Here is a 17,694-nt window from a genome sequence, read left to right as displayed (position 1 = left end):
ATTTGCTGGGTTTATTAACCAAGAATCTCTTTCTATATTTGGAAATCAGGTTTTCTGTTTGGTATTAGACAAAGTATTTCCTTAATACGAATTAGCTGAATGGATTAGTTTCATTTCCCCTGGAGAGTATTGACATCATCTAATGAGGATAAAGCTGATTCATTGTTGGCTGTGGTACTTAGTGCTGAATTCATTCAATAAACCACATACATAGGTTCAACAGAAGTGTCTGCTTTTCAGTTCATGCAGTATAATATTGACATTTCTTTTTTTCCTCTCTTTTTCTTCCTCCTCTTCTTATAAAATGCAAAGAGCAGAATATTTGAGATTTGGAAACCATGTAACACGGTTCCATTAGCAAGCTGGGGATGCAATCAGCAACTTGAGTATGTTAAATAGGCCAAGGACCAGTCTTCCCACTTATTCATTTCCAGAAAACTTATTTTGACTGGTGTGCAAAAAAGTGTGGAGGATTAAAGCAGGGTTACAAAAAGAATGAATGAGTGTTTGGGTAAAAGCAAAGTTCCAAGGTGACATATGTCATTGCAGTCAAAGTGATTTACATTGCAGTACACTCAGATGCAAATTCTCTGCAGTATAACTCCACCAAAGTGAATGGTTTGCTTATGTGCAACTCAAGACTGAATTTGGCTCATTGTGCATCTGATCATTTTCTCACTGAACTTTTTTCCTTGCAGTTACTCAGTGGGAGTGGATAGATGTCTGGCCAGTCATTTGGATTTCAAGACTCTTTTGAAATATAAAAAACCCTCACTGCCTTTAGTAAAATCTAAAAGCCTGTATGTCGTTGAGGCTAAGTTAGATATTTCATTGTGAGTGGTGTCTATAGGGAAGTCTCCATAGGCATGTTGTGAGGCTCTGCATTATATCTGTCTCATTTGGTTTACTTTTAAGAGAATTCAAGCACACAACTTGCAGTCTTTTAAATGACTGAGTTAAATGCCTAAAGCAGCCTGAAATTAATGTTGTGCATTACCAGACACAGATTTACCAGTGGCTTTAACCCCTCTATGTCTTTTATTCTGTCTTTGTATCTCAATTCTGGCAACAATGTTACTTTCAAGCTTCCTTAGAAAACCTGCAGCACATAAGGAAGTCTTAAAAAGGGACTAAACACTATTGCAGTGGTTGAAATATATTAGGAGACCCTTATCCCATTGTAAATCATTTCAGATGTCATCACGTTCTGATCCAGGGAAACAAATAATTGATATTAATGGGAATGGCTGTGCAAGGGTGGTGTAAGTAAGATTATATAGGATCAGTTGAAAATATCCTTGCCAAATCCAGCTCAGTCCTTTCAGATGGCAAGCACACGTTCCTAAGTCTCCCAGTGCCAAATTCTTAGGGGGTCTGAGATTTGCAGCTCTCTCTCCCATAGAAGCAAATGAGAACTTTCAGTGCTGAGCACTGAGCTGTGAACTGGCACAGAATTTGGCTTGCTGATTTAAGACATTTGCAATATCTGGGCTGCCTGTCTGGGTGCTTTTTTAGAATTTAGTAATAAATCATCAAGTAGCCTAGAAGCTTCAGAACAATTTAGTTGCTTTTCCCTGTGCCTCACCTCAATCTTTTGAGTCCATCAGCAGTGAAAACTGCAGTTTTAAAAGTATCATCATAGTTCAAACAAGACCCCTGCTGAGCATACGTGGCTTTCTCTTGGAGGGCCAGATACAAAATTTGTGTCTCTCCAGACCTATTCTACAGAATTTCCTAAAGCAAAAGGTAGTAGCTACAAAAGTTAAATTTTGTAGGAATTACAGGCTCAGATATTCACAGCTGAATAAGCTGCTGAAAATGAACCCACTACTGTGAAATGCAAGCATTCATTTGGAATTGTTATTTTAAGTTTTTATGTCTAGATACACTGAATTTCTCAGTATATTTAGAGTTATTGGTTTATTTCTATGAATATGTTAAAATATAAAGGGCGTCAATATATTAAAGCATATGTTAGAGATTTCGTGTTTTTCAAGTACTTTTTATTGAGCAGGTTCCGGATTCTTGACTATAGTATGTATTGCTGCACTGGCAAATGAAGATTGTTTTAAAGCTTCAAAAGGAAGATTTACAAACCTTTTGTTTGCACATAGGAAAGTAATTCGTAAAGCTAAATATTTCCTCTTCCATGTAGGCCAGTAGGTTCTTCACAGGCAATAGGAAAGAATGTGCAAGAAAGTATTATCTGGGGGCTTTACTCTGTTTAAAAGTATAGACAAGCGTTTTAATGACTTTTAAACACTTCTTCACTTGCTTTTAGAATATTCTTTGGCAAAAAAAAAAAAATAACAAAGCAAAAACCAGTGGAAGTCAGAGATATTTTACCTCCTTCCATGATGAAAATGTATTTTGTCTTTCCAAGCATTTAAAGCAGAATTGTAGTACATATAGCTGAGTTTGTGGGCCAGCATTTTAGGATTCAGAACTTAATATTTTTGTGTATCTGCACTTCTGTATGAAAATCAATTTTATGTCTTCTCTAGAAATTGTATTTATTAATTAAACATTGCTGCAAAGCCCATGAAACATAGGGCTAGTCTTTTAATCAACTTAAGGCACCAACTCATGTTTTCTTAAAATGTTTTAAAAAAACTTTTAAAAGACTTTTGCTATGATTTTGTTATTTAGTTATCATTTATTTAATCTCTTAAATTGTGCAAGAACATGCAGTCTTGATCTGTTTAATATCCTGATTCCCATAGAAGCCAAGCAGCTAGTAAAACAGTGAGAGTTAAAAATATTATGGGTTTTACTCTAATTTTTTGAGGCATGGTGTCTCCTAGATGCAGCATAGGTTTTGTGGAGATGATAACTGTAGCAAGAAGAATAATTTATATCATTGTTCTGTTCTGGTAATGGTGTCTTTTATTAATACATTTTGCCAACAGAGGATCGCCACCCTGACTGTCACGGTAATTCCTATTGCATTGCTTATTGTGTGGTGTAGAAATTCTTCTTTGTGTAACAGCATGTTCATAATTCTACCAGTTCAGGACATGCCTTCATTGGATGTCAATCTGGTTCATCATCATATTTATTTATTTGTTTATTTTCTTGGTGTGTCCATAACAGAGAACTCATTGTTGAAAGCTATTCAACAATGGAACTAGTTCTGCTCCTGCTGAATTAATAGCAAAGCTTCATTTCATTTAAGAGATCAGGAAAATACAGAACTCCATTATTTCTTTAGATACTCATCTAGGCATATAGCTGCTTTGGAATTTTTGGTGTATGTTCCCATCTTTGTGTGTCTACGTGGGTGTCGGTGAAAACATGTAGCAGGATTTGAGTACTAAACAATTTTCTATTATCAACCTTATTTTCAGGGTGGAAAACCAGTTGTTTCAAATTACCTTTGAAGAAACTTTGGGATTATTCATATTAGATCCAAATCAATTATTTTCTGGAAAGAAAAAAAAAAAAAGGTGTCCAAGTATGAGGAGTTCACTTGTCCCATCTTATCAGATTCCTATTTCTAAGACAAATTTTCCAGCACCTGTTCCCAAAATATGGCCATTTCTGAACACCCCAGTGCTTTTACCCCAGCCAGTTTCTGCCACTGTGTACAGCTGGAGGTAGAAATGAAAAAAGTAGGGACAGCTTATTCCATGGTGATTTCACAAAGCACTGGTTATCCCTTGATGCACTTAGCATCTTTTAGCAGAATCCTCTTTGCAATCAGTTGGAGGTTTCTCCTGACCTGTGATTGTTTTGGATCAGGCTGTGAGGGCTGACAAATATGGTCTGTTAATCTCCCTGCCATTAAGACGAGCTTTGCCATTTTATCAATGGGAGCTGCAGGACTTTATTATAAAATATGAGCTGTACTGTTATTTTAACATTGTTTTTGTGGTACTCTTCTGATTGTTGAGAGTTGTCATAGATTAACAACTTGTCCATAACTGGTCTTGCTTACCCTTGTATTAAAAATCTAACCTATTTTGTTATGGTACCTATGTTAACATTCAGCCAGTGTTTACATGGCAAGTCCTGCAGGAATTTTATTTAGAAACTAAGATATTTGTATCTTTTTGCTTAGGGGCCACCAGGACCACCAGGACCCCAAGGGCTACAAGGGCCAAAGGTGATCTTCCTTATTTTACCCATTGTATCTTAAAAATTGAGGTATTTGGGGGGGAAGGGCTGGGTTCATTGAAGTGGGCACACAAGTACACAGAGCTTTCCTGTACAGAATACTTAACCGTAATTTTACCGAATATGACACATTTCACACTTTGCGTCCTAGCCTTTTGAAATGTAGCTTTCAGAGTAGGTGCTTTGTTCAGTTTCCACACACAGATGCTCAGCTGAGAACCAGCAAAATTAATGAGTATTAAACAGGGCAGAAACATCTCCCCGATGGCTGTGTGCTGAGGCTGTTACCCAGGACTTTGCAAAGTAGCTGCCCAATCAGACAGTGGCTCATGCATTGCTTGTGGCTGGGTGAGAGTGAGGTAGGCAAAACTATGTGGCAGGCACCACTGGCCACAGTATGAGTACATGTGAATACAGCTTTTATATTACAGTGGTGCCCACCCAAATAAGCATGGTATTTTCTAATGCCAGGAAAGATTAAAACATGCACATGTGGGCAGGAGCCTGGCTGCAAACCCAGGCTTGCTAATCCTACCTGGCTGGTGCTATACGTAGTACCAGAAGTGTTACTGAGCAGCCCACACAGAGACAATGAATACCATATGCCGCACTGTTCTATATAATTTAAATAATAAATTTGCCTATAATAATAAAAAAGTCTTGCAGTTAGTGGACACTCCTTAAAGCAGTTGAGATAATTCTCCTACTTCTTAAGTACTAAATGTAGCATATCTTCTGTCAGTGACTCTAAACTTTTCCAAGAGTAAATACATGTTAGCAATACCAGACATTTCAATTTTAAGCTTCATTCACAGTATCATATGGAAATACATCACATTATACATGCTAATTGTTCTGAGAAATTGTGACAGTAAACTAAGTTCATTCTTCTACATGAAAATCAGTAATGGAATACACAGTTAAGTATGCAGAAACAGCTTTCTGCATTAGGATCTACCCCAGCATTTCTGCAGCCTGCAGTATGTTGTAAAGCACAGAGGAGTTGGAGGTGTGGAAGCAGTTGCATTCCTTCATATGCGTGAGCGTTCTCATTCAAAATTAATGGAGAATTCAGCCTTTCCAAGAGTTTGTTTCCACTACTGTAGTCTCTAGCCATCAATGTAACTTGCTCCCTTGGAGAATTCTATCCAGGAACCTGTCGCAGGGCAATGCAGTGAATGTGAGTTCCTTCATTGGAGGGTCTATATTAACCTAGGAAAGAGAACATGAAGTCTCCATCTATCCTACATATTTCAAGAGACGTGATTCTGTGATTATTCCAGTAACTAACAAAGTTTCCATTGGATTAAGGTTTTTTTCACCAAGCTTCTAAAGTTTCTTTTCTTTTTATGCATTTGTCTGACCTCTGTACAACCCAAAGTTTGCATAATGGCCTAATTTTCAGGGCTATTTATTCAATATGTTGCATTATATATATATATAATGTATAATATATGTATACATTCTGTTCTTTTTTGACAGAATATTCTCTGTGTTTGTTGTTGTTCTTAAATAAGTTATTTCCCTGCCTCTTTCCTCTAATATCCATCTTGTCTTTTGCAGGGTGAACCAGGATCCCCAGGAACTCCAGGAGTTGATGGCGAGCAAGTACGTTATGTGTATATCATGTAGTGAAGATCATGTGAGCAACGTAGGTTATTTCAGGATCTTATTTCTGTGGTCCCAAATTGTACCTTAGATTTCATAATTTAAATAATAATATAATTATAATAGTTAATAAAGGTCATTATTATGTTGCTGCATACTCTGCAGTCTAATAATGGCTGCATTACTACATATTGATAACAAAGGTCAATCCACAGAATGACGTATTCTTTTTATTAGGATCAAAGCTAGAATTCTGTTGGTGGCTCAGGTTTTTCACATATTACTTGCTGAATAAATATATATTTTAGGGTCCTAAAGGCTCAAAAGGTGATGCAGGTGATCCTGGAATGTCTGGAGAAAAGGGAGGAATTGGACTGCCTGGCCTGCCAGTGAGTATGAAAAAATAATTAATTTTACCTAAAATACTTGTATTTTTCTCTTCCATTATCAGGAATTTCCAACAGTGCTGATAAATTGTATGTGGCACAGAAAACACTGCAGAGGAAAATTCAGAGGTTGCTCTGCAGCTAATCTAGGAGAAGGTGTAAATTGCCAGAACTTTCCATTCCACTTAGAGTCAAACAAAATATTGCTCTGGGAAAAGAGAGATTAGTTGGCATGCTGATCAGATCTGTACCTCTCTTATAGCATATAGCACAGTTTGGGCAAACATAGCTTATAGGAGAAAGAAGCTGTGTTTTGAACACTTGTCAGAAATTTCAAATTATTCAGTTATTAATACAGTAACACCAAAATTTAAAAAAAAAAGTTCAGTATGTGTGCTGTATTATTCTTTTTAAAAATTGTAATTATTTGTAAATAAGTATTATAATTTCTAGTTTTATTGCTAATAAGATTAAAACTGTTTATAAATGCTGGTTTGTAATGATTTTGTAGGGAGCCAACGGTATGAAGGGCGAAAAAGGAGATGTTGGTTTGCCTGGTGCCCAGGGTCCTTCAGTAAGTCTTAGTGTGGTGTTCAGTGAACATAATAATCCAGTAATGACTCTCCAGCTTTTGATTCTGAACAATGCTTCATATTCATGACTGCTCTTTCCTGACATCCTTGAGGGTACCTACACTTAAAATTTAAAAATATTTTTCTTCTTTGAATAATTATTTGCTCTTTTGAAAATTAACAGACTTCTGGTCATAGAGCTAAATACCATTTAAGAAATTCTAAAGACCTAATCCTGTCCTGTTCTGTTCTCCCATTATGAACAGCAGTCCTGATCACTTCAGTAAAAGCCTTCTGGCTCTGTAATGAATCAAAAGATAAATGCTTTGCAAGGTAAAACAGAGAGATAAAACTGATGTAAAAACCCCAAACCACCAAATTTCTCTCAACACCTTGTGTTCTGGGGTTCTCATAAAGTCCACTGAGAACCAGACTAGACCAATTTCAATGATGTCAGTAATAGTGGCAGAGACTGGTTTTATAAGACCAGACATTCTCCTGATTTTTCAAAGCACTGTAAAAGCATTTTAAAAAGCAAACAAACAAACACCTAAAAAAACTCCCTAGACAATACCTTTATGATACAGATGATTAATATTATGAGAGCACAGCAAGCTAGGAAACCTCAGAGCAGAAGTTAGCTACCAATGCCTTGTCAGTGATGCCATGCTCTGGGTATATTTGGAGCCATAGATCTGAGGAGGTTAAGCTTTGCCATTGCAGGACATGCTAGGCACCCTGTATCTCAGAGTGTCTTTCTCTGAAACTAAAATAAATTTGTTCCAATTTTTTTCAGTTTTTAGTTGAAACAAGATTTTCAGTTTTCAGGAGATTTCACAGATGGTGAAATACCTGTCTTAGGTTTCAAAGATCACTTTTTTTGCCTCTATGGCTGTCACCAACAGCTAGTGTATCAGAGGGGTTGCTTGTAAGTCTGGAGACATCAGCATCCCTGCTGTACATTGCAGGTTACAATAACAGCTCTTCAGGATTAAATCCAGGAAGAGAGGTAATATCAAACTATATATCATCATGGAATTGTCTTCCATGGATTCGTTACATAGAAAACTAGCATGGAATATGCATGCATTAAGTACTGAGCAATCTGACTACCTATTTTAATGACTTCAGGGAATTCTTGGTACAAGTGGACTAAATGAAATAAAATGAGAAACAAAGGGAATTTTTAAAAAAAATATGCAAAACCCTGGCTTGAATTTAGTATCTTTTCCATTCATCAGTACTGGGGAGGAATAAAATTACACATCATCTTCTGTTTCTGTACAGGGACAACTAAATAGCACGTACTATCAAATATTAAAAGTTTAAGCATCCCTGCTCACTACTGTTTTAGTGAGGGTTTTTTAACCCATTGTGTCTTAAAGTGTATCTTAGACCCTAGGAGTAAGAATCAGAGGACAGGCATGCTGCCATTTGCCACAGGCAAATCTGCACTTCAGTTATCCTGTCTTCTGAATAAAAATAATTCCCATTCTTAACACCCTTTCTAGATATGCTGTCAATGTGCACCATTGCATTGTCATGTTTGTAAGGGCTTGCCAACAGAGGAAGTGTCAGTCTGACATTTGGTATTTGGGAGAGAGGTCTTTACTCTGCATGATCTAATGCCACTGTTTTTATCTGTAGATGATAGGACCACCGGGACCACCAGGGCCACATGGTCCTCCAGGCCCTATGGTAAGCCTGGGAGGAAGACCTCTCTTGTCATGTTAATACTTCATTAGTAGAAGTGCTATGAGAGTATGTGACCACTACAGAGGGACCTACCTTTGGACCTTTTCTGCATGTCTTAAAATTCGTAGGAACTAGAGAAACAAACTGCAGCTGCCTATGTTAATGTTAACATATTAGTGGTCTGTTTCATCCTATGAATCACATGTTTGCAGTTGCTTTATTAACAGCTGCATTTCATTTGTGAGGACAAAAATACTGGTGTAACTTGCACCCCTGTACAGCAACAAACTCTTCAAAATTTGTGGCATATTCTCATACTGAAATAAATATCTTTATTTCCAGGGACCTCATGGACTGCCTGGCCCAAAGGTAAATCAATGGCTGCCTTGAATAGCCATGTTCTTAATGTCTGCAAAGTGTCATGTTTTGTTCTTTGACTCATGCAGCTATGTTTTGTCTTATGTCTCATTTAATAAATGTTCCTGATATTCTTAAACCTTAAAGCAGATTTTAATATTAAGATAGCCTAAAAGCTTTCAACATTTTCCATGATTGTTTCTGTGTAGTAATTCTCGTAGGCAGTGGCCATTTTTTGTATTAGTATTTGTAATGTGGCACTAAATTAATGTAATCCTATTTATGGGCAAGTTACCATTGCATTTGCAACTGGAATTACTTTTGAACATAGAAGTACGTTGCACACTCAGGAAATGGAGTCAGATAAGCTCTTCATTACTTATATTATTTTGCATCTCCTGCTTCTTTCAGTATGAGTGGCCTTTCACCTTCCTAGGGGCAATGTACTTTGCTGACCAGTTTCTTCACACATTATGCGAGTTCCCCCTTACAAACTTGTGCATATTTTCATGTTTTCCAACCTAGATTCTCTGATCAGGCAGGTCTGCAGTACAGTTTGAACTTTTTCCACAGTATGCTACCTGAAGATACAGTGTAGGGGCTTTAAGCCCATGAAAACAGATCAGGAGGAAAGCAGGTTCTGGCAAAGTTGGAATATATTCCAATTTGTTCTATAATTCAGTAAGTACAAGTAAACAAAAATCCAATATGACCCTATAGCCTAGCATTCCTTAGGGGCAGTGGTGTTCTCAGACATGATCATTTTAATTCACTGTGGCTGCTTTATCAAATGCACCTTTCTCAAAAAAGTAAGAGGAGGAGGATGGTTTTGGTTTAGGATTTGGATTTTGTTTGGGTTTTTTAAAGTGCAAGACAGAAACCCACAGGTTTGACTCCAGATGAGACTGTTTGTGTTACCTTGGCGTAAGAAGCCTGAGTCATGAATCATTTTTTGACGTCAGGTCTGTTCCATCTTAGCACCAGCCCTGCCTTACCTCAGACTTTTGGCCTAAAACTCTGGCTCTTGTGAGATTTCCAGGTCTGTTTCCAAAACTTGAGCATTTTCAGTGCTACTGCTCTAAAAGTCACATTGTGTTGAATAGAAGAAAGCAGAAATGGCTACTTAGGCAGGGTGCAAAGCAGGCAGGCAATATCTGGAGTTACTTAAAGCAGCAGACTTGATTCTACTGAGATTTCTTTTTTCTTTTTAAATATGAATATGATATAAGGTAACATAATACATCAAAGGGAAATGTAGGAACAAGGCCATGGGGAGCAGTCTGGATGAAATACCCACGTATTTCTGTTCCCCAAAAGAAGCACGTGTGGTCAGTATTCTTTTTGACCGGGCAACTCTCATGCTAGCGTAGTGTTTCATGATGCGAGAATGATTTACTGGCAGCTCCAAGCCCACCATTATCCTCTTAGTGATGCTTAAAGTAATAGGCTATGCAAAGTCTAACAGTCACAACAAGTGCCATATTTTATGTGTTTTTAAACTTCTCTGTATGAACACTGAAACTATGGACCTCCCGAATACCTTGGCATTGTGTAACATATACTGATTCTTTAAACTTGTTACTGTTTAATTATTTGTGCTTAAAGGTTTTAAATATCTTTATGTAAGATGTTGTTGCAAATTCCAGTTTGCTGTAGGAAAAAAAATATTGCTTTCTTACAAAATCTACTTTTCAGGACATCCCACTGTAAAAACTGTGGGTTTGAGACTTATCTTTCTGAAAGTTTTCTTTCAGTTTGATTTGTCTGCATTGGAATTTGAGGAAATTCCAAAACCCCTTAAAACTCACACTTAATTCAAACCATCTAACTATAGTGATAATTTTTAGGGAAAAAAAAATCAAAAGAATCAGTTACTCATAAATTTTCTGTAGCTTTTTGTTCATGCAGATTTTTAGCCTCCAGCAGACTAGTGCTTTTGCTCAGTACTGTATCAATATGTAAATAGACAGTAAACTGAGAGGGCTGAATTTGTGTCCTTGTTTCAAACTGGAATATGCAACCATTTCTGAGACTGGCTTCTTCTATCCAAGCTTAAGCACCCATTATAGCACCAAAAATATGGCATTTATACTTTTACGTTTAGGGTGAACCAGGGTTAAATGGTCTTAAAGGATTGAAGGGTGAACCAGGTCAAAAGGGTGACAGAGGGCCCCTTGGTCTTCCAGTAAGTAAAAAAACCCAACTACTCAATCTCAGTGCAAATAACAAACTTCTCTTTCTACTCCTGATGAACAACTCTGATTTACTCAACAGTATACATAGAATATACCATGTTTGAGCAGAGCATGTCTTGTTTTGTTTTAGCCCAGATGTGTGCTATCGTTCATAGTAATGTCCTGTAACACCCAGTGCTGTCAGGGTTTTTTTGTTATGTGTCAGTTGAATGTGTTCAGTGTCACAGGGATGCTATCACCATCATTACATCAGCCATGTTGTTATTTGAGTGTTGTACGGCGTTTGTGTTAAAATGGGAACCTTCCCTTTTACCCCATCTCTTCAGTTGTTCATCCACTGATTGTATTTCTGCAGATAAAATGGAGAATCTAACTGAGGACATTTAAAAATTGGTTCAGGGGGTTTCTGTTTATTTACTTTCCTCATTCACTAGAGATGGCGGATTGTTACTTTTGCCTTGTTCTTTAGAAAATTTCCATTCTGAGTGTTTGGCAAAAATTTTAAATTACAAGGAAATGAAGGACCTTAAACATAAATTTTCATGTTTAAACATTACGATTATTAAAATTTAGGTTGACAAAAGAGAAAAGAGTTTTTGTGTTTGAAAGCACTCTGAAGAGTTAGTTTTATTATTTTTCCCCACAGAAAGAGTTCAGTTTTCCTTTTAGGATTACTCCATGCGATTACATTCTTAAAAACAAAATGGAGGAAAGAGACTTAGTTGACCCAAAGGAACCCAAACCCCTCTGATTAATATTTTTAAGAATTATGTACAGGGTCCCTGGTCAAGGTCAGCTTCACTGAGAATTTTAATTAGTTTTTTGGGGAAAAAAAAAAAAAGAAAATAATTTGCCAGTTACCAGTTACCGTTATATAGAGAGGGAGCTGTGCAGGTCTGAGACAACCCCCTGAAAATAGCTAAAAGGAAGAAGGAAGTGTCAGTTCTGCCAGAAATGTGTTTTCTAACCCAGAACAAAATATTCCAATATTTTGTCAAATTTTTATAGTTCTTGTCTTGCTCCTGCTTACCACTTTTTCTAATCATCATTTTAGAGAGCAATGTGTTGACTTCCTAAAAATGGCTCATTTTAACTATTAATGAGTTGGGGTGGCGGTTGGGTATTTTTAATTTTGGAGGTTTTGGGGGGCTTAGGGGTTGGAGTTTTTTGGGCCCAGATTATTTCTAATGTCCCAGATAGTTTTGGTCCCTCTAGTCCCAGCATTACTGCCCGGAGGCTGGGATGGTCGAGATGTTATTCACATAAAATCCAGCAGAGGTCATCCCGTCCCCAAGGATGCTGAAGCAAATAGCCCGAAGTGCCGGGTGCTGCCCACTTGCCGCCCTTGCGTGTGCTCTGAGCTGGGAGCACGTTGGGAAAACAGGAAATGTGATTGTCTCCCGGGATCTTGGAAATGAATGAGGTGATTGTAATCAGGATCCAGATATTTTTTGCTGCATAATGCAGTATTCTTGCACTTCAGTATTTCCTATCACGGTTAACATATTTTTTTTCTTTATTTGTGTAGTATAGTATTCAATGTTGTCATTATTTACAAATTAGAAAGCGTGCAAGTAAAGTACAAGGTAAATATTTGCGTGTTAAGGCTCAGAAACACCCTAACATCTGGTGTTTGTAGCACTCCTATAGCTTGACATTATTCTGGTCTAATGTACCGTGATGTGAAGGCAAGAGTGGGTCAGAGATGGTAACCCTGATGTGAGAACAGAATCAGGCTCTTGATGTCTTATGTGAATTTTTAACTAACATGCTATAGTAATGTGATACCCATTTCAAAACCCTGTCACAACTTGTATTGTACGTTTGAATTATGTTTATTCATCAGCACCACTTACTAATCTCACGTTCTTGTCATTCGTGTTGTACCCATCATCCATGCTTCCACCTAACCACACAGGGAGCATCTGGCTTAGACGGAAAGCCAGGATCCCGGGTGAGTCCCTTGTCTTTCTGTGTCGCTCTTCATTACAGAGCCTACGTTCTGTCCAGCTCCTCACGCACTGCATAGAGGAAGGAAGACCAAATGCCACAGGCATTTTTCATGGTGCATAAGAGGGGACTTTGAGCAAAATCTTAGAGTGAGAGAAGTGGGAAGGAGAATGCAACCCTCTGTAGAAGGAGCTCTGAATCTTAAAAAGGCAGTTTGGTTTTGATTTTTGGTTGGACAACTGCCTTGGTTGGGGTGCTTATTTTCCTGAATAAGGTTAAGGATTAGTTTACACAGGAAAACATACTTATTCAAGGCTAATATGGAATCAGAGAAACAGATGCAGACATTCTGTGGCTGGGGTTCTGCCACAAGCACTTTCATATTAAATATAAACATTAAATCATTTGCTTTTAATAATGATAAAGAAATGGATACAGTGAAAGAGGGATAGAGTTATGCATTTGAAAGCTTCTATAAGATTCCTATTGATGAGTGCAACAGGTAAGTCTTCCTTACAGGTGGACATTTCCATTTAAAAAATAACCAATATTAAAACAAAATAAACCAAAGCAAACCCGTAACTTTGGTCCTTCCATTTTTCCTGGGAAAATTTTTCAATAAATTTAAGATTTTTGTAAATCTGATGACTTCCATGAATAAAGGAAAATCCTACTAGAAAAAAGATGGATTACCTCATGGCCAAGAGCTTATAGATGGAGTTTTGGAAGCCAAATGGATTTGTTTGCACATGTCCCATCACAGTTAAGTCTGAATTTTCTACTGGTGAAGACTGATTCCATGTTAGTTCTTGGCTAGAAGTCAGTCATTAAAATTATGGACTTGTAAGAAGAAGACCTCTCTTTTAACCTCTGTTTCCTTTTGTAGGGTGTAGATGGCCCAGTTGGTCCCCATGGCCCTGCAGGTCCTAAAGGAGAGAGAGTAAGTATATGTTCTGTTTGCTTTTCTTTACAAAGCAACCACTGCCATGGTAAAATGTCATATGGCTGCTTACAGTGCGCCAGGATGTTACTAAATATAACTGAATCTCCTCTGTTTAAGGATCAGCCCAGAACTATATGTGCATTCTAGTTACACACTTTTTTCTGTTTGAAGGTTGATTTTGTAACTCATGAACTTCAGAGAAGCTGCTATTTTGTAATGATTAATCCATAAGAAACTTATAGGACTTTCAAGTTCACGGTGCTACACGGAACATCATTTTGGTTGGTTTCATTATTTAGTGTAAGTGGATTGAGAGGACAAACTGGGACAAAAGAAGATAGCATGATCTGATTATGCACATATGCAATGGCAAAAAAAAAGTATTTTTCCCAGTTTGTACTTAAATATTTTTATCTTAAAAAAATAATTTAAATTTTTCTCCCTCTCCCCTCCCCTTTTTAGAAAAAAGGCTTAGAAGGTAGGAGCCCTCCTATTTCACTTGAAATATTCATAGTAATTTTTCTCCAGTGGAAATAGGATAAGGATCTTAATCTGTAACTGTGAGCCTGTCATCTTTAACAATACAACCATCAACTCGTACAACAAAACAAAAGATGATACCTTATACTAACTAAATCATCCAAGGAGTTGACAGCCTAGAATTATGCCTCTTTGAATTTCTCACTGTAACAAACAGCTGTGATAAAACAACTTCAGATTGATGTATTAAGGACGCAGCCTTATGGCACAGGTCCAGTTAGCTTTAATAGCAGTACACCTGAGAAAGGTATGCATGACTTGATAATTCATTTTTAAAGAACTCTGTGTTGAGAAATATATACAAAACATGCAACACAGTCCAAAATAGGAACAGTAGCCTGTAGTCATCACTAGTTAACAGTCTGAAGGTCTTAGGTAAGACTTTTTTTCAACTAGGACATAATTTTTTCTTCTATCAACCCCTTGAAGATAAATTTGAACATCATTTTCTGAACTTTGAGAAATAATTTTGCTGGAGAAGCATATTTAAATACTGTACTTTTATCCTTGGATCATAAGCTTTTGTCTTGAAGGATATGCATACATACTACCAGTTGAAAATTATTTCAGAAACAATGTGCTGTAATATAAACTATTCTTCTAATGTCTGGAAGAGAACCATACTTGTGTTTTCCTTATGAAAGTATCCAAGGTCATAAAGTCATACACCTGGATCTTGGATCAGCCCTACCACGGCTGTTGACAAGTATTAATTACAAAGGGGGCAGGAACTGCAGCAATGTAAATTGGTTCAATAATTGCACAGAGCACAGAGGGTCAGATCTACAAAACTATGGAAACTGAAGTGTGCAAAAAATTCCTGCTAACCCAGCATTTTCTGTGTAACTAAATGAATGGGAGGAAGTTCACAAAAAAGATGGAAGGGGTTTTTAACAAGCAAACAACTAGCAAGTTTATTGCTGTAATTGTTCATTTAATTATTCAATACTGTTTGGGGAGAAAAGTTGTTTGTAGAATAATTATCTAGCAGGTGTCTGGCATTGATATATGTCTCATTATCTAAATAACAAATCGTGTGGGTTTAATGCAGTTTTACACCTTGCATTTGCAACTTTTCAATGTGTTTATGTGAAAGCAGAAGGAAAACATTTTTGCCTTTTAATTAAAAATGGTACATGGTGCCACTGCTTACTATCACTGGACAGGATCACATTTTGTCCATGCTGATAAGAAAAACCTTGGGCCAATATTAACCTAGAAGGGCACTAGGGTTTTCTAATATGAAACATAACCACATTCTTAAATCCACATTATTTAATATTTGGAAAGGCAATCTCACTTTAAGAGAATACATGCAAAATGCTCGTTGCTGCATATTTATGCCTCCTTAAAAGTAAAGGAAAGCAAGTATAATCAAACTGAAGCCTAATGATTTCTTTTACAGAATTCATTGTTGCCTAGGCTGCAGCTGAGGCAATGCTGAATTACTCTTCTTAGGTAGAACAGACCGTTGTGCAAATTAGGGTTGGTTGTTTTGTTTCCAATTGAGTTGATCATAATAGGCCTCTGGATCTGGCTGTTTACCTATTAATCTCACTTGTATGTTTTTTTTGAGAGAAAATTGAGAACATTAGTAAACAGATGAGCATCTTAAAACTACTACTAGGGAAAGGGGACATGTAAACCAGAAGCCTAATGACAGATGTAATGTATATCCAAATTCTGGTCTATCTAAAAGAAGCTGAAAGACAAAATTAAGTAAATGCTAATCTCCTGAAACCCTGGCCTTGATTGCAAGGAACTGGTTTTGAGCTTTGTTTTTGGCTCTCAGATGGAACACTCATGACTCTGCGCATTCTCTACTGGTAGGGAAACTGCATTCTGTTTAATTTGGTTAAAATGTTTGTCACCATGACAGTGCTATAAGATCTCTGTATCAATCTCAATGGAGACACAAATTATGCAGCTTTATTCATGCAAATTGTAGTTCGTATTCACCCATGATTCAAGAGACTGAAGTGAAATTGGAGGCAAAACTGAAGGCTGTGGTTTCTGTTCCTCGGGCACTGATGATTTGTCATACAAAAAGATATTTAAAACCTTACTGAAGTTTGCAAATGTATGTTTCCCTAGGGGAAATGCTTTATCATGATGGCTGAGGGCAGTATGCTTATGACAGTTCATCAATCTTATATAATCCATAAACATTCAGGACCTCATCTGATATTCCAAACACGTTTCAACATGTGCTTTGTATTGGAGGCAAAAAAACTGGGAGATACATTTCCCAAAATATATTCTTACAAAACAGATGAGATTATTTCCTAGACTGATACATTCAGCATCTTTATGTTTACCATATGTTTAGCAATGTTATAGGCCTATCTTGAGAGAACTCTGTACAGTCACCTTTGCTGTTGGAGATTTGAAAAAAAGATACTTAACTAGTCTTGACATATCCCAAGTAGTGATCAAACATTTTTGTAGCCGTTACATACATGGGTCAGCACATCAGTTTCTTCTCAGAAGAAAGATTTAGAGCTGCAAGGGATTTACTGTTCTGAAAATCAGCTGTTAGTTCCCAATGCCTCCTCTTGTTCTGCAAGGGCATGCTACCCTAAGTGCTGCTCAGAAACGGCTGGAGATTATCAGAATCCAGAAAGATCAGACATTACACATGTAATCACCACTAAAGTAAAGTGAGCACAGACAGTGTTCACCGTATAAAAATGTAAAGTATCTAAAATAGATCAAATGTCAGCTACTTTGTCGAACTTCTTACTCCTGTGGTTATTCAAAAACAGGTTCAGACTCAGTTTATTCCAGTGGCTGCTTTTTTATATCATCCAGTCAATAAAATTAAGACTTAGCAGCCCATTTTCAGAGCTGTGCTAAGGGACTTGGCTGTGCCAGTAATCACTGCCATTAATTAGGCACACATCTACATCTCTGTCTTGTATTTAATAACAGAGTAATGAATTAATAATGACTAGTAAATAATCTAGATTTTTGAAAGATCTTTTATACAACATTATCTCAAGAACTTAAGTGGAGCAACTGCTAGGATGAAGAACAGCACTTCTATAGGCTAGGAGCCTTGAACAAAGCCTTGCATTAGGTCATGTTAAGGAAAGGAAGTGAAGAAAGGATCAAAATAACCCTGTATAACAAATTGAAGGTAGGAGCTTTGAAAATTGGAGGTGGTCAAGACTTTATTTTCTAAATCTCTTCAACAGTTGAAGGAATTTAGTTCTCTCAAGACAGTAGGGCTTTTTTGCTGGACTTTATTCAGAAGGTGGCACCACAGTCTGAAACACATATTTACCAACACTGCCTCCCTAACAAGCTCACTGAAGGCTGTGCTCACAGTT

The 17,694-nt window shown here is 37.1% G+C and overlaps 1 protein-coding gene across 1 annotated transcript in view; it reads left to right on the top strand.

The window, feature by feature from the left end:
* The window catches only part of COL25A1 (collagen type XXV alpha 1 chain), a 303,851-nt gene that overhangs the window by 269,393 nt on the left and 16,764 nt on the right, over positions 1–17,694 (top strand). The window contains exons 24-33 of the mRNA XM_034064996.1: positions 2,910–2,933; positions 4,061–4,105; positions 5,680–5,724; positions 6,033–6,113; positions 6,622–6,684; positions 8,330–8,380; positions 8,720–8,746; positions 10,839–10,919; positions 12,848–12,883; positions 13,766–13,819. Coding sequence (XP_033920887.1) covers positions 2,910–2,933; positions 4,061–4,105; positions 5,680–5,724; positions 6,033–6,113; positions 6,622–6,684; positions 8,330–8,380; positions 8,720–8,746; positions 10,839–10,919; positions 12,848–12,883; positions 13,766–13,819 — 507 coding nt within the window. The remainder of the gene's footprint in view (positions 1–2,909; positions 2,934–4,060; positions 4,106–5,679; positions 5,725–6,032; positions 6,114–6,621; positions 6,685–8,329; positions 8,381–8,719; positions 8,747–10,838; positions 10,920–12,847; positions 12,884–13,765; positions 13,820–17,694) is intronic.

Source organism: Melopsittacus undulatus, chromosome 7 (genome assembly GCF_012275295.1).
Source record: "Melopsittacus undulatus isolate bMelUnd1 chromosome 7, bMelUnd1.mat.Z, whole genome shotgun sequence".
Classification (NCBI taxonomy): domain Eukaryota; kingdom Metazoa; phylum Chordata; class Aves; order Psittaciformes; family Psittaculidae; genus Melopsittacus; species Melopsittacus undulatus.
This window is presented reverse-complemented; position numbering and strand designations above follow the sequence as displayed.